This window comes from Oncorhynchus kisutch, linkage group LG10 (genome assembly GCF_002021735.2).
Source record: "Oncorhynchus kisutch isolate 150728-3 linkage group LG10, Okis_V2, whole genome shotgun sequence".
Classification (NCBI taxonomy): Eukaryota; Metazoa; Chordata; class Actinopteri; order Salmoniformes; family Salmonidae; genus Oncorhynchus; species Oncorhynchus kisutch.
The window spans coordinates 11,759,488-11,783,457 of record NC_034183.2 but is presented as its reverse complement, the minus strand read 5'-3'; the positions used below and the strand labels follow the sequence as shown (position 1 = coordinate 11,783,457).

General features: G+C 44.5%; 2 protein-coding genes across 3 annotated transcripts in view; both read left to right on the top strand.

Moving 5' to 3' along the window:
- LOC109897758 (tyrosine-protein phosphatase non-receptor type 5) overlaps nt 1–21,518 on the top strand; it is a 40,911-nt gene extending 19,393 nt beyond the window's left edge. Inside the window, exons 3-14 of one of the 2 annotated variants that reach the window (XM_031833104.1) lie at nt 3,541–3,813; nt 5,011–5,133; nt 5,434–5,526; nt 6,080–6,333; nt 13,642–13,834; nt 14,268–14,352; nt 14,494–14,573; nt 15,435–15,572; nt 15,781–15,891; nt 16,056–16,216; nt 18,391–18,504; nt 18,629–21,518. In XM_031833104.1, coding sequence (XP_031688964.1) covers nt 3,766–3,813; nt 5,011–5,133; nt 5,434–5,526; nt 6,080–6,333; nt 13,642–13,834; nt 14,268–14,352; nt 14,494–14,573; nt 15,435–15,572; nt 15,781–15,891; nt 16,056–16,216; nt 18,391–18,504; nt 18,629–18,722 — 1,494 coding nt within the window. In that variant the 5' untranslated portion in view covers nt 3,541–3,765 and the 3' untranslated portion in view covers nt 18,723–21,518. The remainder of the gene's footprint in view (nt 1–3,540; nt 3,814–5,010; nt 5,134–5,433; nt 5,527–6,079; nt 6,334–13,641; nt 13,835–14,267; nt 14,353–14,493; nt 14,574–15,434; nt 15,573–15,780; nt 15,892–16,055; nt 16,217–18,390; nt 18,505–18,628) is intronic. The other variant, XM_031833105.1, reaches the window with a different exon arrangement.
- A 1,879-nt stretch (nt 21,519–23,397) lies between these two features.
- Nucleotides 23,398–23,970, top strand: part of LOC109897757 (dual specificity protein phosphatase 8) — a 117,784-nt gene continuing 117,211 nt past the window's right edge. Inside the window, exons 1-2 of the mRNA XM_031833103.1 lie at nt 23,398–23,490; nt 23,703–23,884. The gene's annotated coding sequence lies outside the window, so the exon portion shown is untranslated. The remainder of the gene's footprint in view (nt 23,491–23,702; nt 23,885–23,970) is intronic.

Sequence of the window (23,970 nt, the reverse complement as noted above, 5' to 3'; positions counted from 1 at the left end):
CCGTTGCCGCCTGCTATAGACCACCCTCTGCCCCCAGCTGTGCTCTGGACACCATATGTGAACTGATTGCCCCCCATCTATCTTCAGAGTTCGTGCTGCTAGGCGACCTAAACTGGAACATGCTTAACACCCCAGCCATCCTACAATCTAAACTTGATGCCCTCAATCTCACACAAATAATCAATGAACCTACCAGGTACCTCCCCAAAACGTTAAACACGGGCACCCTCATAGATATCATCCTAACCAACTTCCCCTCTAAATACACCTCTGCTGTCTTCAACCAAGATCTCAGCGATCACTGCCTCATTGCCTGCATCCGTAATGGGTCAGCGGTCAAACGACCTCCACTCATCACTGTAAAACGCTCCCTGAAACACTTCTGCGAGCAGGCCTTTCTAATCGACCTGGCCGGGGTATCCTGGAAGGATATTGATCTCATCCCGTCAGTAGAGGATGCCTGGATATTTTTTAAAAATGCCTTCCTAACCATCTTAAATAAACATGCCCCATTCAAGAAATTTAGAACCAGGAACAGATATAGCCCTTGGTTCTCCCCAGACCTGACTGCCCTTAACCAACACAAAAACATCCTATGGCGTTCTGCACTAGCATCGAACAGCCCCCGTGATATGCAGCTGTTCAGGGAAGCTAGAAATCATTATACACAGGCAGTTAGAAAAGCCAAGGCTAGCTTTTTCAAGCAGAAATTTGCTTCCTGCAACACTAACTCAAAAAAGTTCTGGGACACTGTAAAGTCCATGGAGAATAAGAACACCTCCTCCCAGCTGCCCACTGCACTGAAGATAGGAAACACTGTCACCACTGATAAATCCACCATAATTGAGAATTTCAATAAGCATTTTTCTACGGCTGGCCATGCTTTCCACCTGGCTACTCCTACCCCGGACAACAGCACTGCACCCCCAACAGCAACTCGCCCAAGCCTTCCCCATTTCTCCTTCTCCCAAATCCATTCAGCTGATGTTCTGAAAGAGCTGCAAAATCTGGACCCCTACAAATCAGCCGGGCTAGACAATCTGGACCCTTTCTTTCTAAAATTATCTGCCGAAATTGTTGCCACCCCTATTACTAGCCTGTTCAACCTCTCTTTCGTGTCGTCTGAGATTCCCAAAGATTGGAAAGCAGCTGCGGTCATCCCCCTCTTCAAAGGGGGGGACACTCTTGACCCAAACTGCTACAGACCTATATCTATCCTACCGTGCCTTTCTAAGGTCTTCGAAAGCCAAGTCAACAAACAGATTACCGACCATTTCGAATCTCACCATACCTTCTCTGCTATGCAATCTGGTTTCAGAGCTGGTCATGGGTGCACCTCAGCCACGCTCAAGGTCCTAAACGATATCTTAACCGCCATCGATAAGAAACATTACTGTGCAGCCGTATTCATTGATCTGGCCAAGGCTTTCGACTCTGTCAATCACCATATCCTCATCGGCAGACTCGACAGCCTTGGTTTCTCAAATGATTGCCTCGCCTGGTTCACCAACTACTTCTCTGATAGAGTTCAGTGTGTCAAATCGGAGGGTCTGCTGTCCGGACCTCTGGCAGTCTCTATGGGGGTGCCACAGGGTTCAATTCTTGGACCGACTCTCTTCTCTGTATACATCAATGAGGTCGCTCTTGCTGCTGGTGAGTCCCTGATCCACCTCTACGCAGACGACACCATTCTGTATACTTCCGGCCCTTCTTTGGACACTGTGTTAACAACCCTCCAGGCAAGCTTCAATGCCATACAACTCTCCTTCCGTGGCCTCCAATTGCTCTTAAATACAAGTAAAACTAAATGCATGCTCTTCAACCGATCGCTACCTGCACCTACCCGCCTGTCCAACATCACTACTCTGGACGGCTCTGACTTAGAATACGTGGACAACTACAAATACTTAGGTGTCTGGTTAGACTGTAAACTCTCCTTCCAGACCCATATCAAACATCTCCAATCCAAAGTTAAATCTAGAATTGGCTTCCTATTTCGCAACAAAGCATCCTTCACTCATGCTGCCAAACATACCCTTGTAAAACTGACCATCCTACCAATCCTCGACTTTGGCGATGTCATTTACAAAATAGCCTCCAATACCCTACTCAACAAATTGGATGCAGTCTATCACAGTGCAATCCGTTTTATCACCAAAGCCCCATATACTACCCACCATTGCGACCTGTACGCTCTCGTTGGCTGGCCCTCGCTTCATACTCGTCGCCAAACCCACTGGCTCCATGTCATCTACAAGACCCTGCTAGGTAAAGTCCCCCCTTATCTCAGCTCGCTGGTCACCATAGCATCTCCCACCTGTAGCACACGCTCCAGCAGGTATATCTCTCTAGTCACCCCCAAAACCAATTCTTTCTTTGGCCGCCTCTCCTTCCAGTTCTCTGCTGCCAATGACTGGAACGAACTACAAAAATCTCTGAAACTGGAAACACTTATCTCCCTCACTAGCTTTAAGCACCAACTGTCAGAGCAGCTCACAGATTACTGCACCTGTACATAGCCCACCTATAATTTAGCCCAAACAACTACCTCTTTCCCAACTGTATTTAATTTTAATTAATTTATTTATTTTGCTCCTTTGCACCCCATTATCTTTTTATTTCTACTTTGCACATTCGTCCATTGCAAAACTACCATTCCAGTATTTTACTTGCTATATTGTATTTACTTTGCCATCATGGCCTTTTTGCCTTTACCTCCCTTCTCACCTCATTTGCTCACATTGTATATAGACTTGTTTATACTGCATTATTGACTGTATGTTTGTTTTTACTCCATGTGTAACTCTGTGTCGTTTTATCTGTCGAACTGCTTTGCTTTATCTTGGCCAGGTCGCAATTGTAAATGAGAACTTGTTCTCAACTTGCCTACCTGGTTAAATAAAGGTAAAATAAAATAAATAAAAAAATAAATAAAATACTCCTTCCATTTCAATATTATCGCTTGCACAGTGCTCCTTGGGATGTTTAAAGCTTGGGAAATCTTTTTGTATCCAAATCCGACTTCTTCACAACAGTATCTCGGACCTGCCTGGTGTGTTCCTTGTTCTTCATGATGCTCTCTGCGCTTTTAACGGACCTCTGAGACTATCACAGTGCAGGTGCATTTATACGGAGACTTGATTACACACAGGTGGATTGTATTTATCATCATTAGTCATTTAGGTCAACATTGGATCATTCAGAGATCCTCACTGAACTTCTGGAGAGAGTTTGCTGCACTGAAAGTAAAGGGGCTGAATAATTTTGCACACCCAATTTTTCCGTTTTTGATTTGTTAAAAAAGTTTGAAATATCCAATAAATGTCGTTCCACTTCATGATTGTGTCCCACTTGTGGTTGATTCTTCACAAACAAATACAGTTTTATATCTTTATGTTAGAAGCCTGAAATGTGGCAAAAGGTCGCAAAGTTCAAGGGGGCCGAATACTTTCGCAAGGCACTGTAAACATTATATTAGGTAGCATTGTTTAAAGTGGCTAGTGATATATTTTACATCATCATATGACTCTATTGCCTCAGGGGGATCATGAACAGACGTCTGAGCAGCTCGACCCGTTCCCAGACGGAGGACTCCATCTTCCTAAAGCCAGATGAAGACCCCATGTGGCTGGACGACCTCCCAACGACAAACAACTTCTCTCAACCAGGGGATTGCCCCCCAAGCCCTGATGCAAACCCAGGACGGGGGAACAGCCCCCCAAAGGACCCAGAGAAACTTTGGAGGGACACGTTTACATAGTTATCATGGGGATGCACTGGTGTGCCGTGCTCTGCACCATTTCCCAAATCACGGTGGGTCAGCACTAAGGCCAAGGATGTTGTAGAAACTAAGAGTTTTCATGAATGCAAGCAGATGTGACCACAGGTGGAAAATAACTAGCTGTGAAACTAACTGTTCTTGTCAGATACAAAAAACAAAAAGTCTTCATTGCCTATATTTACTGGTTTTATCTGCATTTATTTCAACTGAAGCTTTCCTTCTGATAGAAAATGTCCTGGCTTTTTTGGAAACTGAATGTACAAGAAAATATTCTGTCCTTTTTGTAGGATACCGTCCGTTTTATGATTTATTCATGCTGGAAAAAGGGACAGGTGGGAAATTACCACAACATGACTCCTCCTTTTCTATCCCCTTCTCCTCTCCTCTTCTCCTCGCCTCCCCTCCTCCCCTCCCCTCCTCTCCTCTTCTCCTCTCCTCTCCTCTCCTCTTCTCCTCCTCTCCTCTTCTCCTCTCCTCTCCTCCCCTCCCCTCCTCTCCTCTCCTCTTCTCCTCCTCTCCTCTCCTCTTCTCTTCTCCTCTCCTCCCCTCCCCTCCTCTCCTCTCCTCTCCTCTTCTCCTCCTCTCCTCTCCTCTTCTCTTCTCCTCTCCTCTCTTCTCCTCCCCTCCCCTCCTCTCCTCTCCTCTCCTCTCCTCTTCTCCTCCTCTCCTCTCCTCTCCTCTCCTCTCCTCTCCTCTCCTCTCCTCTCCTCTCCTCTCCTCTCCTCTCCTCTTCACTTCTCCTCTCCTCTCCTCTCCTCTCCTCTCCTCTCCTCTCCTCTCCTCTCCTCTCCTCTCTTCTTCTCCTCCTCTCCTCCCCTCCTCTCCTCTTCTCCTCCCCTCCTCTCCTCTTCTCCTCTTCTCTTCTCTTCTCTACTCCTCCCCTCCCCTCCCCTCCTCTTCTCCTCCCCTCCTCTCCTCTTCTCCTCCCCTCCTCTCCTCTCCTCTCCTCTCCTCCTCTCCTCTCTTCTCTTCTCTTCTCCTCCCCTCCCCTCCTCTCCTCTTCTCCCCTCCTCCTCTTCTCCTCTTCTCCTCTCCTCCTCTCCTCTCCTCTCCTCTCCTCTCCTCTCCTCTCCTCTCCTCTCCTCTCCTCTCCTCTCCTCTCCTCTCCTCTCCTCTCCTCTCCTCTCCTCTCCTCTCCTCTCCTCTTCTCCTCTCCTCTTCTTCTCCCCTCCTCTCTCCTCTCCTCTCCTCTCCTCCTCCCCTCCTCTCCTCTCATTCTCTCCTCTCAGGGTTATTGGGTCTTCTTTATGGTGGATGGTAATGAGTTGTTCCCAGCCTTCTACAAAGCCTTGCAGCTCTTAGACTTATACCTGGGTGTCCTTCTATCATTCAACCCTGTGTTTGGAGTGGACGTGAGTACCTGAACATGCCGGTACACTGAAATTGTAACACAACACAGGACTTTAAGGTGGTGGCAGAGCAACGTTTGATAAAGACTCAAGCTGTACTTTACATTGCTGCGATTTATTGCGACCTCTGTTGCTTGGCGTATTGCTCTGTGATGTTTGTCTGGCTTGTGACACGCTGCTTATTGTGTTGATGTCATTTTCGTCTGGCTGATGACGTGCCCGCTTGTCTGATACTGATGTGTTGATACTGCTGTGTTCCACTTTCTCTCTCTCTCTCTCTCTCTCTGTGTGTGTGTTAAACAGTCTGTGTGCGTGTTGGTGGAGATGGAGAAGACCAAGAACTACTGGCTTCTCCACGCCACCGAAGGCATCGGCATGGCTGTCATTATCTTCATGGTAGGCATCTCTCACACCCTGATGAACGCTGTACGGCTCTCACATGATCTGACCTCCCAATGAGAAGAATTTGACTAATTCTTTCCAAAATCTTTTTAACCTAACAGATGTCTTGAAACCACAAATACGTATTTCCAACGGCTTTTCAAGTGTTATAATATCCACATGGCAGTTGTAAATACTGTATGGCTAGCATCAAGAAAGAAAACAATTACACACAATCTAGATGGGAAGACTCAGTCTCAGTAATGCGATGTCAGAAGTAAGGGGATCTCTTGTATCTCTCAGTCTTGGCATGTGGGTGTGGGACAGAGAGGAGGCAGGTGCTGCAGGTGGTTCTGCCTTTCACTTATCCTCCACAGGCAGGTAATCCATCTCGGGAACAGGGACTTGTAGAGAATTATTTCAAAGTCCAGGCACAGTTGCTCTCTTCTCTCTTCAAATGTTTGCAGTACATTTTCAACATCTTTAGCACAAAACACAAGGTCTACTGTGACCTCGAGACGGCTCTTACCATTTCCATGAAATGTGCATTTTGATATTGTGTCTCCAGATCTACCGCATTGTGTGTAAGTTGGGGTACGGTGAAGCGTGGTGGCCCACGACGGTGGTGACTAACCACGGGGACAGACGTCAGTCAGTGAGTCGCCAGCCTTCCTTCACCCTGTCAGAGTGGACAGATGCCCAGGAGGACCTGATGGACCTAGAAGCTGAACCCCAGACACCTGTCTTTGACCTGGGTCTGGACACCAGGACGGAGGGGGACATCACCACCCTCTCTGTTACACCTGTGGGCCTGCAAGAGAGGTCAGTGGGAGGATGGAGGTGGAGAGGTGGTCTCCGGGGGGGGGGGGGGTGTATGTGTGTGTGTGCACAATTGCAATACATGACTGTCATGACTCATAACTTTTGAGGAAACCTGTTGCACTTCATATATCTGAGTACGACCTGTACGCTCTCGTTGGCTGGCCCTCTCTTCATACTCGTCGCCAAACCCACTGGCTCCATGTCATCTACAAGACCCTGCTAGGTAAAGTCCCCCTTATCTCAGCTCACTGGTCACCATAGCATCACCCACCTCCAGCAGGTATATCTCTCTGGTCACCCCCAAAACCAATTCTTTCTTTGGCCGCCTCACCTTCCAGTTCTTTGCTGCCAATGACTGGAACGAACGACAAAAATCTCTGAAACTGGAAACACTTATCTCCCTCAGCTTTAAGCACCCGCTGTCAGAGCAGCTCACAGATTACTGTACCTGTACATAGCCCACCTATAGTTTAGCCCAAACAACTACCTCTTTCCCTACTGTATTTATTTTATTTATTTATTTAGCTCCTTTGCACCCCATTATTTTTATTTCTACTTTGCACATTCTTCCACTGCAAATCTACCATTCCAGTGTTTTACTTGCTATATTGTATTTACTTTGCCACCATGGCCTTTTTTTGCCTTTACCTCCCTTATCTCACCTCATTTGCTCACATTGTATATAGACTTGTTTATACTGTATTATTGACTGTATGTTTGTTTGTCTCCATGTGTAACTCTGTGTCGTTGTATGTGTCGAACTGCTTTGCTTTATCTTGGCCAGGTCACAATTGTAAATGAGAACTTGTTCTCAACTTGCCTACCTGGTTAAATAAAGATGGGAAAAAAACAGGGAAAAAACAGTTACTTAAAGTGATTCTGTGGTCATTACTCAAATCGATTGTCACTGTGACCCTGCAGGGGGTCCAGAGTTGAGTTGTGTCAGCTTGAACATTTTGAGTAACTCACCCACTAAGCCACCCCTCCAATATCATTTCCCAGTGTGCCTTGCCTTTTCAAGTGAATTGTACAGATGCAGGATTTGAATATGATCAATCAAATGTATTTATAAAGCCCTTTTTACATCAGCCGATGTCACAAAGTGCTATACACAGGGACAACGCAGCCTAAAACCCCAAACAGCAAGCAATGCAGATGTAGAAGGACGGTGGCTAGGAAAAACTCAGGAACATAGGAAAAGGGAACCTAGGAAGAAACCTAGAGAGGAACCAGGCTCTGAGGGATGGCTTGTCACGCCCTGACCTTAGTATTCTTTGTTTTCATTATTATTTTGGTTAGGTCAGGGTGTGACGAGGGTGATATATGTGTTTTTGTATGTTTATGGGGGTGTCCCTAGTCTATGTGTTTTTATGTCTATGGTTGCCTAGGTTGGTTCTCAATCAGAGGCAGCTGTTTATCGTTGTCTCTGATTGGGGACCATATTTAGGTAGCCATATTCCTTGGGTATTTTGTGGGCTATTGTCTATGTGTAGTTGCCTGTGTCAGCACTCGGTTTATATAGCGTCACGTTCGGTTTGTTTATTGTTTCTTCTTTTATTAAAGAGTACATATTCGTATCACGCTGCGCTTTGGTCTCCTCCTTACGATGAATGTGACATGGCTAGTCCTCTTCTGTCTGTGCCGGGTTGAGATTATAACAGTACATGGCCAAGATGTTCAAACGTTCATAGATGGCCAGCAGGGTCAAATAATAATAATAGTCAAAGTGGTTGTAGAGGGTGCAACAGGTCAGCACCTCAGGAGTAAATGTCACTTGGCTTTTCATAGCCGAGCATTCATAGTTAGTGACAGCAGGTGCGGTAGAGAGAGAGAGTCGAAAACAGCAGGTCCGGGACAAGGTAGCACGTCCGGTGAATAGGTCAGGCTTCCATAGCCGCAGGCAGAACAGTTGAAATTGGAGCAGCAGCACAACCAACTGGACTGGGGACAGCGAGGAGTCATCAGGCCAGGTAGTCCTGAGGCATGGTCCCAGGACTCAGGTTCTCCTGGAGGGGAGGGAGAGGTAGAGAGAGAGAATTAGACTTAAATTCACACAGGACACCGGATAAGACAGGAGAAATACTCCAGATATAACAGACTGACCCTAGCCCCCCAACACAAACTATTACAGCATAAATACTGGAAGCTGAGACAGGAGGGTTCGGGAGACACTGTGGTCACGTCCGACGATACCCCCGGACGGGGCAAACCAAGCAGGATATAACCCCACCCACTTTGCCAAAGCACAGCCCCCACACTATTAGTGGGGATATCTTCAACCACCAACGTACTGTACTACCCTGAGACAAGGCTGAGAAAAGCCCACGAAGCTCTCCCCCACTGCACGAACTCGAGGGGAGCGCCAAACCCAGAACACTCTTTTGTTGCTGAGGATTTTCCTGAACAGCAAGACATGCAAACATGTAGTGTTTAAAAAGGCTTTTTTAAACACTATACCGCCAACTTTTTTCCACCTTTTCTTTATATCTCAAAGATATTGCTGGTATCAAAGCCAAAATGTGTTTTTCTGCCTAATGACCTAGTAATAATTTCCATAAAGTTCTGCCTACGGTTTAGTACGAAACGTAGCCGTAATGCTGAGGCGGCATTGACACACCATATATATGGCTCTGTCTTAAACTGTTGATGGTTGCTACAGTGTTAGAAAAAAGGGTTCCAAAAGGGTTATGTGTGAAGGGATAGGGTTCTACCAAGAACTGATATGATCAGAATAACCCTTTTTGGAAGACAAGGATTCCTTGTAAGACAAAGGTTTCTACCAAGAACCTTTCACATTCTAATAACTTTTTTTTGGAAGAAGGTTTTTTTTTATGGTTCTTTGGAAGGCAAGAAGTGTTCTTTGGTAGGCAAGAAGTGTTATTTGGTAGGCAAGAAGTGTTATTTGGTAGGCAAGAAGTGTTATTTGGTAGGCAAGAAGTGTTCTTTGGAAGGCAAGAAGTGTTCTTTGGTAGGCAAGAAGTGTTCTTTGGTAGGCAAGAAGTGTTCTTTGGAAGGCAAGAAGTGTTCTTTGGAAGGCAAGAAGTGTTCTTTGGAAGGCAAGAAGTGTTCTTTGGTAGGCAAGAAGTGTTCTTTGGTAGGCAAGAAGTGTTCTTTGGAAGGCAAGAAGTGTTATTTGGTAGGCAAGAAGTGTTCTTTGGAAGGCAAGAAGTGTTCTTTGGTAGGCAAGAAGTGTTCTTTGGTAGGCAAGAAGTGTTCTTTGGAAGGCAAGAAGTGTTCTTTGGTAGGCAAGACGTGTTTTTTGGTAGGCAAGAAGTGTTCTTTGGTAGGCAAGAAGTGTTCTTTGGTAGGCAAGAATGGTTCTATATAGAACCATATATAATATTTTCCAGCATGATCTATTGCAGGGAGATTTTCAAAATGGTTTATTTTACTGTAGAATGTGTGTTTTTGCATGTACTTTGATTGGTTGATTCATTTTATGCTAAACAACATAGTTTCAGCACCTGTTACTGAGATGGTTGTTCCAGTTTAGATGTTTTACCTTTATTTAACTAGGCAAGTCAGTTAAAAATAAATAATTATTTACAATGACAGCCTACCCTGGACAACTGTGCACCACCCTATGGAACTCCCAATCACAGCCAGGGTTTGAACCAGGGACTATGGTGACACCTCTTGCACTGAGATGCAGCGCCTTAGACCACAGTGCCACTGGGGTAGTCTCAGTACTCAATCTTCCCTAACTTGACAGTCATTCTGAATGCAGGTTGCGGGTGATTAACAATTCCACTTGTTGGATATCCTAACTCTGGCTGGATTGCAATAGGAATTAAATATCACTTTGCAAACCAGCATAATGTGATTTGCAGGCTTGATGTGGCCTGTAAACCAGGAGATTCTGAACATCACTGAGTTAGGGTATAACTAGGCCCTCAAAGAAAGGCCTTATGATATACACTGAGTGTACAAAACATTAAGAAAACCTTCCTAATATTGGGTTGCCCCCCCCTTACGCCCTCAGAACAATCTACATATGTCGGGGCATGGACTCTACAAGGTGTTGAAAGTGTTCCACAGGAATACTGGCCCATGTTCACTCCAATGCTTCCCACAGTTGTGTCAAGTTGGCTGAATGTCCATTGGGTGGTAGACCATTCTTGATACACGGGAAACTGTTAAGCATGCAAAACCCTGTAGTGTTGCAGTTCTTGACACAAACCGGTTCGCCTGGCACCTACTACCATACCCCATTCAAAGGCACTTAAATATTGTCTTGCCCATTCACGCTCTGAATGGCACACGTACACAATCCATGTCTCAACTGTCTCAAGGCTTAAAAATCATTATTTAACCTGTCTACACAGTGGATTTAACAGGTGACATTAATAAGGGATCATAGCTTTCACCTGGATTCACCTGGGCAGTCTATGTCATGGAAATAATGTTTTGTATACTCAGTGTATGTAATGTATTGTCATAAATAATTTTATTTGAAAGGCTAATAAGGCTGATGTAACCATTCATAGAGGGTTCTAGGAATAACTTTTAGATGATAAAATGATTCCTGGTAGAACCCTTCATAGAGGGTTGTGTCTAGAACCATATACAGTGGGTTCTTTGAAGAACCCTACATAACCCTCTGCAAAGGGTTCTACCCAGCACGGAAAAGGATTCCCCTATGGGGACAAACAGAAGAACCCTGTATGGGTATGCATCTCTTTTTCCTCTTGGCAGTTGTAAACATTGCGAGGCGTGTGACTTCGCCCATCTCTTCACAAAGCCCACCACATGCACTGTTTTCATAACCGCAACTGGATGGATCCAAACAGAGTTACTGTGGGAATAAATATCACTGAATGTCGAAAATAATGGACTAAAGTAGACTAATTCAATTGAAGGCTTGTATCCAATTGTTTCTTACCGAAACTCCCAAAGTCATCCAATCGTTGTAATACATTTGAAGCAAAAGCCTACCAGCTTGTGGTCAACGAGATGATAATTTCCGCACCCTTTTCAGCGGGACAGTGCTATCGCGCTGCTTTGAGATAAGCGTGGGGTGGGGTCTACTCTTGATTAAAATCAATCAATGTGAGATTTTTGTTTCCACTGAATCTGCTTTTGATATTGGTTAGGCTGGGGAAATGTTAGCTCAATTGAGGTCATGATCATCTTGTCTAATTGGCTAATTTATTAGAACATTTTGCCAGCATGTTATGTAGTTTAAAATATTTTTCTCTTCACTAGCTAGTATCCTAGACCTACTCCCAACCAAAAGCCTGACTTGTCTCAATTGTTTTACTGAATCTCTGTCTGTGTAGGCTATTGGTTAATTATTTTCTGGCTGGGCAAATAAGTGTAGGATGTATAGCTCATCTATTCGTTTGCTCCTCTATCACAGATCCGAAACATTTAACATGCAATAATGTAGCCTAAATCAAGTGCAGGCCTATTATTTTGCTGGATCGCGTAATGTGAACTCCTAAAGCCATTGGAGGTTGTAAAATATGAACACGAGACTCGCATGCTTTTGAAAATAGGATTGCTATTATTTTCTATCGGTATCATGATGAAGACACTCTCAATGTAAGACCCTACACTTGCGAGGGCATGAAAGAGATGAAATGTGGGTCAAAAAAGCAAGGACTTTTTTTGATGACAGCGGTTCCACGGGTGACTGTCACCAGTTGTAAGGGAAAAATATGATTAGTATTTTATTCTGTTATATTCCATTATATTCTTACTATAAGATATATGTTTCGACTGTGATTGGGGTCGGTATGTCTTAATGAACTATTGATATCATTAATTTGCACGGTAAACCCCAAGGCATTGTTTTACTCGTTGGACTAGTAACCGGAAGGTTGCAAGTTCAAATCCCCGAGCTGACAAGGTACAAATCTGTCGTTCTGCCCCTGAACAGGCAGTTAACCCACTGTTCCTAGGCCGTCATTGAAAATAAGAATTTGTTCTTAACTGACTTGCCTAGTTAAATAAAGGTAAAATAAAAAATACTCAAATACTTCTTGTAAGGGGTACTCAAAGTCAATGAAAAGTCGTTATTACTTCAAATGTTTATGTGGTACTAACTCAAAACTAAATGAGAAGTCATTCAATTTAAGTATACCTTACTCAAAAAAATAGCATTTGTATTACTCATATGAAAGTAGTACAGCTCACTTCAGCTATTTAAGTTTCTTAATCAGTTCACTCAAAATGTTTCAGTAGCCAGAACTCGTTCGGTTTTACAGTGTGGATGTTACATAATAATTAAACTCAAAATATGCTATCCTATACTTTTAAAAATACATGTTCTTAGTGTGATAATATTTCTTAGGGCCTGCCTGAACGAATTAATAATGGGTTTATTTTTAATGGTGTATATTCAATGGATTTATTAAAATAGACACTCACCTACATCTGCACACCACTACTACCAGTCGTCACCGGCATGCAGGCATGTATACGGGAGGTTTAAAAGGCACATGCAGGCAAGCATAGGGTAGAAATGGGCCTGTTTGTAAAGGCGACATAAAAGCATTGCCCACACTTTGTTAGAGGCAAAATACCGTAAATCATATGTCATATGTGAATGCAGTATTAGTGAACTCCTGTGGCCTTCACCAAGTGAGTTGCTCGGCGAATCTTACCATTAAACTTAATGACATTACATATCTCACGAGGACTTATTTTGAGGCCTAATAAAATTCCAGTAATTTTCCCAAATTTGCCAGATTTCCTAAAAATCCTGGTTGAAGGATTTCCAGGAACCTTCCAACCAGGAGTTGTGGAAAGCCAGGGACAGTTACAATCATTTCCCAACCATACCTGCAAGTCACATTATGTTGACCAGCAAAATGACTTATTGGCTTGCAGCAAAATAACCAACAGAATTATATTAACCTGAAACTGCATTCATTATAACAGACAGAGTTGGAAATGGAGAAAACAGACTAGCTAACCTTTTAAAACTGGAACAACTATTTCAGCAATGGGTGCAAAAAATCTAACTAAATGATTGGATTAATTTAGAAAAATATGTTATTTATCTTTGTGTAGCATAAAAATGATCAATGAATCACTCAATGTACATGCAAAAACACAGATGTAAAGAAATATTATAAAAATATCTACCCTGCAGTAGAGCATGCTGGGAAAAAAGTGAATTCGTTATCCTAACTTTTTCTTTAAATGTGTTGATCTGACTTCTCATTTAGTTTTGAGTCAGTACAACATAAACATTTGAAGAAATAATGTGTTGAATTTACTAGAAGTATTTGAGTTAAAAATGCCTTGGGGATTACAGTATATGCGTCTGTGCCATCCTATGGGTGTGTGTGTGTGTGTTAGGAGGGGCTCCAACGTGTCCCTGACCCTGGACATGTGTTCTCCTGGCTGTACGGAGCCCTATGGCTACGGTGCCCAGCTCTCCCCCAGAGACCAGACTGCCAAGGAGTACCTGAGAGAGGGAACAAACGCACTCAGCCCTGCCCAGCTCCACACACGCGCTATGGACGACCAAGCCCTACAGGCAGAGTTCTATGTGAGTAACACACAAACCCACCAAGGAGCTCTCAACACCCAGAGGCTACTGTAAACAGTGTATGAGATGTTGACACAGTGAAATGCATTAGCATTCTCAGCTCTGTAGAGGATGCATTACACCTTTAGGCTGTGATATACACTCACAATCACACACACACACACACACACTCTCTTTAAGACAGAGGTAGGTCTACACAATCACACATTCTCTAAGGTAGATGTACACACTCACTATTAGTGTCAACCAAAGTTTCCCAAACTCATTCCTGGGGCCCCCTCTGCGAGCCCCGACTTTGGGCAACCCTGGTCTAAACTGTGTGTGCAATAGACACAAACCAAGATGAGCACACACAATCATGCACCAGGGACACCATTTCCTGGACACAACCACACATCACTAAGCTACTGTACATCCATTGTTCTGTTGCCAGGAAACTCCCATGAACTTTGTGGACCCAAAGGAGTACAACTACCCAGGGCTGGTGAGGAAGAACCGCTACAAGACCATCCTGCCCAGTGAGTGGACACACTCCCAACAGCAGTCATTTCGAAATGCTCTCTGAACCTCACAAATAAAAGCAGAGACACACACACACACACACACATACACACACAGGCAGTTGTCTGGGTCTTGTGATATGGTCCTGTGTTTTCCAGACACACACAGTAGAGTGATCCTCCAGACAGCAGATGAAGATGAATTCCTAAGGACCTACATCAATGCTAACTATCTACAGGTAGGTCTCTGTCTAACAACATACAGGTAGGTCTTTGTCTAACAACATACAGGTAGGTCTCTGTCTAACAACATACAGGTAGGTCTCTGTCTAACTACCTACAGGTAGGTCTCTGTCTAACAACATACAGGTAGGTCTTTGTCTAACAACATACAGGTAGGTCTCTGTCTAACTACCTACAGGTAGGTCTCTGTCTAACTACCTACAGGTAGGTCTCTGTCTAACTACCTACAGGTAGGTCTCTGTCTAACTACCTACAGGTAGGTCTCTGTCTAACTACCTACAGGTTGGTCTCTGTCTAACTACTTACAGGTGGGTGTCTGTCTAACTACCTACAGGTTGGTCTCTGTCTAACTACTTACAGGTGGGTGTCTGTCTGCCTACTGCTCCATCTCAACTAATTAATGTACAAGCAGTGCCGTCCCAGCCAATAAGCCACATAAGTGGACGATTAGGGCCCAGCGGCTTGTAAGCTAGGGCCTTGTGTGCAAGTTTTCTCATCCATGGTCCTGCGAGAACTACTGTGTTTCTGTCACTAGAACTACTGTGTTGCTGTCACTAGAACTACTGTGTTGCTGTCACTAGAACTACTGTGTTGCTGTCATTAGAACTACTGTGTTGCTGTCACTAGAACTACTGTGTTGCTGTCACTAGAACAACTGTATTGCTGTCACTAGAACTACTGTGTTGCTGTCATTAGAACTACTGTGTTGCTGTCACTAGAACTACTGTGTTGCTGTCATTAGAACTACTGTATTGCTGTCATTAGAACTACTGTGTTGCTGTCATTAGAACTACTGTGTTGCTGTCACTAGAACTACTGTGTTGCTGTCACTAGAACTACTGTGTTGCTGTCCACAGGGTTACGGGGGTGAGGAGCGGGCGTACATCGCTACCCAAGGTCCTACAGTCAACACGGTGGGAGATTTCTGGAGGATGGTGTGGCAGGAACGCTGTCCTATAATCGTCATGATTACTAACCTAGAGGAGAAGAATGAGGTAGGGAGGGAGGGAGGGAGGTAGGGAGGTAGGGAGGGAGGGAGGGAGGGAGGGAGGTAGGTAGGTAGGTAGGTAGGGAGGTAGGGAGGGAGAGAGGGAGGGAGGGAGGGAGGGAGGGAGGGAGGGAGGGAGGGAGGGAGGGAGGGAGGGAGAGGTAGACCAGAGGTAAATGCCCACGTGAACTCTGGCTCTCTGTTGCCCCTTACAGAAATGTGCAGAGTACTGGCCTGAGGACTCTGTGTCCCACGAGGGCATCCTGATCACGGTTGTCACGGTAACCCAGGAGGACGACTACAGCCTGAGGGTCTTCAGTCTGAAGGTAAGACTAATACTATAGTATGCATCTATACACCAATGCCAAGGACATCACAGGAGGCTGCTGAGGGGAGAACGACTCATAAAATTGGCCTTTACGACGCAAATGGATTGGCATCAAACACCTGGAAACCATGTGTTTAATGTATTTGTGTGTGTGTGAGACAGTGTGATGGAGAGGAGCGCAGACTCAGGCAGTACTGGTACACCTCCTGGCCTGACCAGAAGACCCCAGACAAAGCCCCGCCCCTCCTGGAGCTGGTACAGAAAGTGGAGCAGGCAAGAGAGGAAGCTCTGCTCACCAGCGGCCCTGTCATCGTCCACTGCAGGTGGGGTTGGAAACACAGACATTATACCCACACCTATTACCGTCAGTAGGGAGGATGTCTCAGTGGATTTTTTGGAAGGTCTGTGCCCCTAGAGATAGAAGACGTGTGGCAGCATTGGAAGGTCTGTGCCCCTAGAGATAGAAGATGTGTGGCAGCATTGGAAGGTCTGTGCCCCTAGAGATAGAAGATGTGTGGCAGCATTGGAAGGTCTGTGCCCCTAGAGATAGAAGACATGTGGCAGTATTGGAAGGTCTGTGCCCCTACAGATAGAAGAGGTGTGGCAGTATTGGAAGGTCTGTGCCCCTAAAGATAGAAAAGGTGTGGCAGCATTTGAAGGTCTGTGCCCCTAAAGATAGAAAAGGTGTGGCAGCATTGGAAGGTCTGTGCCCCTAGAGATAGAAGATGTGTGGCAGCATTGGGAGGTCTGTGCCCCTAGAGATAGAAGACATGTGGCAGCATTGGAAGGTCTGTGCCCCTAGAGACAGAAGACATGTGGCAGCATTGGAAGGTCTGTGCCCCTAGAGACAGAAGACATGTGGCAGCATTGGAAGGTCTGTGCCCCTAGAGACAGAAGACATGTGGCAGCATTGGAAGGTCTGTGCCCCTAGAGACAGAAGACATGTGGCAGCATTGGAAGGTCTGTGCCCCTAAAGATAGAAAAGGTGTGGCAGCATTGGAATGTCTGTGCCCCTACAGATAGAAGAGGTGTGGCAGTATTGGAAGGTCTGTGCCCCTAGAGATAGAAAAGGTGTGGCAGCATTGGAAGGTCTGTGCCCCTAAAGATTGAAAAGGTGTGGCGGTATTGGGAGGTCTGTGCCCCTAGAGATGGAAGACATGTGGCAGCATTGGAAGGTCTGCGCCCCTAGAGATAGAAGACATGTGGCAGCATTGGAAGGTCTGTGCCCCTAGAGATAGAAGACATGTGGCAGCATTGGAAGGTCTGCGCCCCTAGAGATAGAAGACATGTGGCAGCATTGGAAGGTCTGCGCCCCTAGAGATAGAAGACATGTGGCAGCATTGGAAGGTCTGTGCCCCTAAAGATAGAAGACATGTGGCAGCATTGGAAGGTCTGTGCCCCTAGAGACAGAAGACATGTGGCAGCATTGGAAGGTCTGTGCCCCTAGAGACAGAAGACATGTGGCAGCATTGGAAGGTCTGTGCCCCTAGAGACAGAAGACATGTGGCAGCATTGGAAGGTCTGTGCCCCTAAAGATAGAAAAGGTGTGGCAGCATTGGAATGTCTGTGCCCCTACAGATAGAAGAGGTGTGGCAGTATTGGAAGGTCTGTGCCCCTAGAGATAGAAAAGGTGTGGCAGCATTGGAAGGTCTGTGCCCCTAAAGATTGAAAAGGTGTGGCGGTATTGGGAGGTCTGTGCCCCTAGAGATGGAAGACATGTGGCAGCATTGGAAGGTCTGCGCCCCTAGAGATAGAAGACATGTGGCAGCATTGGAAGGTCTGTGCCCCTAGAGATAGAAGACATGTGGCAGCATTGGAAGGTCTGCGCCCCTAGAGATAGAAGACATGTGGCAGCATTGGAAGGTCTGCGCCCCTAGAGATAGAAGACATGTGGCAGCATTGGAAGGTCTGTGCCCCTAAAGATAGAAGACATGTGGCAGCATTGGAAGGTCTGTGCCCCTAGAGACAGAAGACATGTGGCAGCATTGGAAGGTCTGTGCCCCTACAGACAGAAGACATGTGGCAGCATTGGAAGGTCTGCGCCCCTAGAGATAGAAGACATGTGGCAGCATTGGAAGGTCTGTGCCCCTAGAGATAGAAGACATGTGGCAGCATTGGAAGGTCTGTGCCCCTAAAGATAGAAGACATGTGGCAGCATTGGAAGGTCTGTGCCCCTAGAGACAGAAGACATGTGGCAGCATTGGAAGGTCTGTGCCCCTACAGACAGAAGACATGTGGCAGCATTGGAAGGTCTGTGCCCCTAAAGATAGAAAAGGTGTGGCAGTATTGGAAGGTCTGTGCCCCTAGAGATAGAAAACATGTGGCAGTATTGGAAGGTCTGTGCAACTAGAGATAGAAGAGGGCAGCATTGCAGAAATGCTCTAAAATCGTGGTTGGTCAGTTCTAATACATTAATGGTTCCTCTTCATTCTCCTCCTCTTCATCCTCCTCCTCTTCATCATCACCCTCTTCTTCCTCTTCATCCTCCTCCTTCCAGTGCTGGGATAGGTCGGACAGGCTGTTTCATCGCCACCTCCATCCTGTGTAAACAGCTGAGGAGTGAGGGTGTGGTCGACATACTGAGGACTACCTGCCAGCTCCGCCTCGACAGGTCAGTCTACCGTCTGTCTTTCTTTACACCTGTCTGTCTTTGTCTCTTTCCTGACGTGTGTGTGTGTGTGTGTGTGTGTGTGTGTGTGTGTGTGTGTGTGTGGGTGGGTGTGTGTGCGCGACAGAGGTGGGATGATCCAGACGGGTGAGCAGTACCAGTTTGTGCACCACGTCCTCAGCCTGTACGAGAAGCAGCTGTCCCACACTGCAGAGGAGTAGAGCACTACGCCTGTACCTCCATCTTAATGTCACCCTTTAACGCACAGACACAACAACATCCTGCCCCCTTCCATTTCAGAGGCCCACATACGAAAAGCCCAATCTTGATTTGAGAACTATGCTTATAAGGCAAGACGGAAACTGCTGAGGTTTCATTATGCTGCCAGAAATTATTTTAAATAAAACAACTGCTATGAATTAAAACTATTTCACTGATTTGCTTTGCGGACGATGCTCTAAAAGTAGTGATGATGAAACGTTCTGTCACTTCTAACTCAAACATTTGTTTTCACACTTGCCAGAGGTCTATCCAGGATATCTTATCCGGTATACCCTATCAAGTGCCAGTTAACTTTGGATTATTCCGATTCCTCCAGATCAGAAAACGTTCAGCCTATATTAAAACAGTGATGTTAAACAATCGCACAGTGAGGGGTCACATGTTCGTCTGAAACGTAAGCATACCAAACTATCCCCTGTGAGCAGGATGAAAAGACATGCTCACTGGGTCTCTTTACGTTAAAACAGTACAACAGGCCTTTCAAACTCCTGGTGCGGTCAGGAGTCACCTCATCTTCAGGTTGCACGGTGCTCCGTGTTCATTACCATTGACTGAGCCATGTACCATAGAGGAATGTAACCATTAGGTAACTAGGCATTGTGTGCAGTCCCTACAGTATTACAGTGTCATGTGTATGTGCAGTCAGTCCGTCATCATCATGACCTCACACAGAGGCGTCATGTGACCACCGAGACTGAGGGGGCGTGTGCATGTCTCATCTCCTGGGTTCACACATGAGCTGTTAGGACCGTCACATAGTGGAAGAATCCAGAGATAGAGGAGTAGCAAAACTTGCCCCTGTTCTTTTTTTTAAGGTGTAAAATAGCCTGAGTGCCAGTCTGCATCGGCTCGGTGACAACCTCTTATGGGATTGTCATTCCTTTACCATAACAATGGAGTCAGAAAAAGCACAAACAGGTCTGGGACCAGGATAGGAGTAAATCAGATAGGAGCAGAAAAGGACAAATGTAAAGGTTGCAAGAAGAAACAACACTTCAAACTGGAGTTTATCTTAACTCTGTTTTGATGGTTTTGCTTTCTTTCTTAGTTGTTATTTCAACTCTCACAAAGGATGCATGCTGGGAAAACCTGACCCCCGCCCTAACCCTTCCCTTCAGTGCCCCCTCAGTGGTGTTGGGATGATGACACATCTACTCTCAACAGTAGCCTAAACACATGCGTGACATTAGCTGCCCATGATTGTTGTATAGATAGGCCAAGCCTAATCCGTATGAAGCACAATAGACCAACTATGGTTGTGTCTCTGATGTTCAGCTGTAAATGTTATTTTCTGTATCGTGTTTTGACTGTGTTGACTTAAATGGATTGCATGTGCTGTATGGGACTCTCGTAAGTCCACAATCAAAGCGAAGTGATTGGTTGTCCAGCTTTCCGTTGTGTAAGCGTTCTCCTATTATGTTGCAATGCTTTTGATACAGTTTGCTTTTGTGAAACCAACCAGAGATATTTTTAGAACGTTTTGATACAATCCTTTCGAGTAGATGCCTTGTGTATATGACCATTTACACCACAATGGAATGTAGCTCATACTGTGGTCAAACCATTGGTTTATATTGCAAGATTTGCCAGATAAAAAAAAAAAAATGTGACAACTAACTAAGTTACCTTACAACAACAACAAACAGTGATTATGTTTTGTCTACAGTATTACTTTGATGCCTCTGGGCTTTGCTTTAATATGCTTTGCTTTATGTGTCCAACATTTTATCTTGTTTTCACAGAGTCCTTAAACATTCCCCATATTCAATTGATCGACTTAAGGAAAATCACACTGTGGTTTCACTCTAAATATTCACGCTGTAGTTAGGACATTTGTGGAGTGTGGTTTCTCTTCCATGCCAATGTCCATGAGAGGAACAGCTCGCAGCCAGGGTTTAGATGTGGTTAACACCTCCGATACTTACTATTCTGACCTACAGTGTGGTTTCTCTTGGTGTGTAACTGATTGAATTGGGGCCTGTGACTCTTGGCCAGACTGGCTTTACAACAACATGAGAAATAATAAGAGCTACGTGTATGGCAGCTAAAACAATGATTAAGAGGTGTATGTAAGAAATCTCGGACAACTTTCATCTTGATTGAATACAACTGGTCAATTACAGGGAACATCACCAGGAGACAATCTCCTTGTTTTGGTTTGAAAGGCATCTCAAGAAGTCAGCACTAGTATTTCATCCTCTGATTTGAAACTGACAAAATGTTGAGTTTTGAAGATGGAAAATAGCTGAAACTTGGAGAAGCTGGAAATTAAACTGTGAAATCCTTTCTTTGTAACACTTATTGCAATTGATCCAACAGCTACACTTTGAGTGCTTGTTTTCTGTGCTGACCGGGTCTCATTCCCGTGATGTAAAAGAAGATAGGTCAAATTTAAATAGCCAATCCAGTGAGCAAAATCGGTTGAATAGACGTGGAAAATATGTCTCTTTGGATGAAGATGTTGAAAGTACATCTTTTGGGTTGAAAATATGCTGAAAATACATATTTTTGGTTGAAAATATATTACAAACACATTTTTGGGGATGAAAATATCTTGAAAGGTGTCCTTTTGGTTGAAAATAAATGTAAAGACAGTTTTCGACCAGTTCTGCTCACTGGGAAAATATCAGACATACTCGAACCAACCAGCAAACAACCTACTCCTCTCCTCTGCTACTGCAGTATTGCTTTAAGTTGTGAGTTTTTGCATCCAAATAAAAGTCGATTTTCATGAATCTGTGTTGTCATTTCTCTAAGAATTCTTTGTCTGACTCTAAATAGTAAAGTTAAAACAAGTTTTAAAAATAACACATTTATGTGAATGCCTTTATCATAGTATTACTTCAGTAATGGCACATTTCCATGGAGGATTTACCCCAGTCTTTTACCCAACATGCTCAGACTTTTCTGTTTCTATCTATGTAGCCTGGCACCCGTGTCTCACTGGGCCATGGGTCCAGTGGACCTGGAGCCAAGGCAAGGCCCTGGGTACTTTTCAGAGCAGCATTTACATAACAATGGCTAACTGTGAACTTTAGCACTTCACAAAGCAACAGTCTTGAATGATGCAGAAGTTGTAGATTCTGCTTGCCACAAGTCTTCAGTGTCACACTCCTGATGGAAACACAATAACGCTAGAGCTAACATTAACATAAATCACTGGCGACACCCTGGTGTGGGGGTAAGTCTAGATGGAAAAAGCAGCATGAGGCAACACTCCACAGAGGCTGAGACTTGAGAATCCCTGCTGCAGCAGTTGCCAGTTGAAGTAGACAACTATGACCACTAGATGTCAGTTTATACAACGTAATACGGTGCTATATTGAGCAATGAAAACAACACATAAAGAACGTCCCGTTTTATGAGAAAAAAAGACGTGTAAATCTCACAATGAGCATTGACCACCACTACAATAATATGAATACATTTATATGGATCTAATGCACTTTGGTATAGTGTTGATGTTGCTACTATATTTCTTGAATAGGCCTATAGTAACAGTGCAATTACAATGTAATATATTGTCGCTAACAAAAGACCAGGTAAGCGAACCAGAGTCGCTGGTGTGAAAGGCAAACACCCTACATATCACCCAATAGAATTATCCTACATGGAGGGAACTGTAATGTGGTTCATATAGTGATGATCACTACAATATGTTTTTGTTCCGTTGGTGAATGTTTATTTTTCCCCTTTTGTTGATTTTTTTGTTTAATGCTGCAATACCTTTTTTGGGCGACCTGAACCAAATTCACATAGAAATGTTAGTTATAGATATGTAATTCTCATTGAAAGCAAGTCTAAGAAGCTGCATAGCTGTTCTATGTGTACTATTTCTATGCGTCTCATGCTTACGTTTCGTTTTTGCATTTTTTAGTTTCAGTTTTGTACATCAGCTTCAAACAACTGAGTACACAATATTTTTGCTTATGGAAAATATATGTAGATGGTACAATGATTATGTACACTATACTTAGTTATTTTGTCACATAAACTGAAATTAGGCGAATTATTCGAATTTTAGCAACCAGGAAGTGGCAGCGTGATTTCTGCATAGTGCACCATTAACTGGCTATTCTTTATTTTCATTCACTGCATTGTTTCCATATTAGAGTTAGCCCCTGTCTTGGCTCGCTCTCATTTTTCTTCTATATCCAATTTGGTCCCTCTTGACATTCTCATAAAATGTGTCTTCGTTTTATTCATGGTAAAGTCATGAAATAAAACGTTCTTTACATTGGTTATTTATTATTTAATTAATTTCATGCTTTTATAGCCAAGGAGGACATACATATTTGTTTACCTTTATTTAACTAGGTAAATCAGTTATGAACACATTTTTATTTACAACGACGGCCAACCGGGGAATAGTGGGTTAACTGCCTTGTTCAGAGGCAGAACAACAGATTTTTCGTTATCAACTCGATCCAGCAACTTTTCGGTTACTGGCCCAACGCACTACCCTCTAGGCTACCTGCCGCATATCCTAGGATTCCGCACACCCATCCAGCAACATGTAATCATGGTTGGACAAAATAGTTTTTTCCTGTCTCAACAAAGGTGCATGATCTATACCATCCCTGTGTGTGATCTCCCGGCAGCCCGCGCGCCGCACGTCTCCTTTAAAAACCAGAGTGTCCCTTTAATCCATGGCTCAAAAGGCTGACGTCAACTAACCCCTGAGCCACAGGCTCGGATTGGCTGAAGGTGACGTCAACTTGGATTTTTCTCTCTCTTCCCTCTGAACCATGACCTCATCCTTAGTTCATTTTAGTGCTATAGCTCACCTTCTGTTCTCCCGGGACGTTAATGCCTAGTAAATGGAGACTGCCTATCTACAATTGCGGTCACACTGCATGCCCCATATGCGAAACAATTTATTATTGTGCTTTAATGTGTTTCGCTCTGTTCTATTCTAGCGCTGTCAACTTTGCACTGGGACAGTAAAGGCTCAGCTGTCGCACATTATTCCATTGCCCTCGACCCATGACAAGTAAACAGTGACCAAAGTTAAAGCGCTTTGAAGAGGGCTGACATGGCACACTGTTCCTTTACACATGGAGGTTAGCTGATCACAAATCACCAAACCGAGGAGACAGAGGTGAGTGTCTATGTTTGTGGACCCCTCCTGTTGTGTAGTGTGTGATCAGTCAGCTATCTGTCAAAAAATTCCTACACTATAATTCC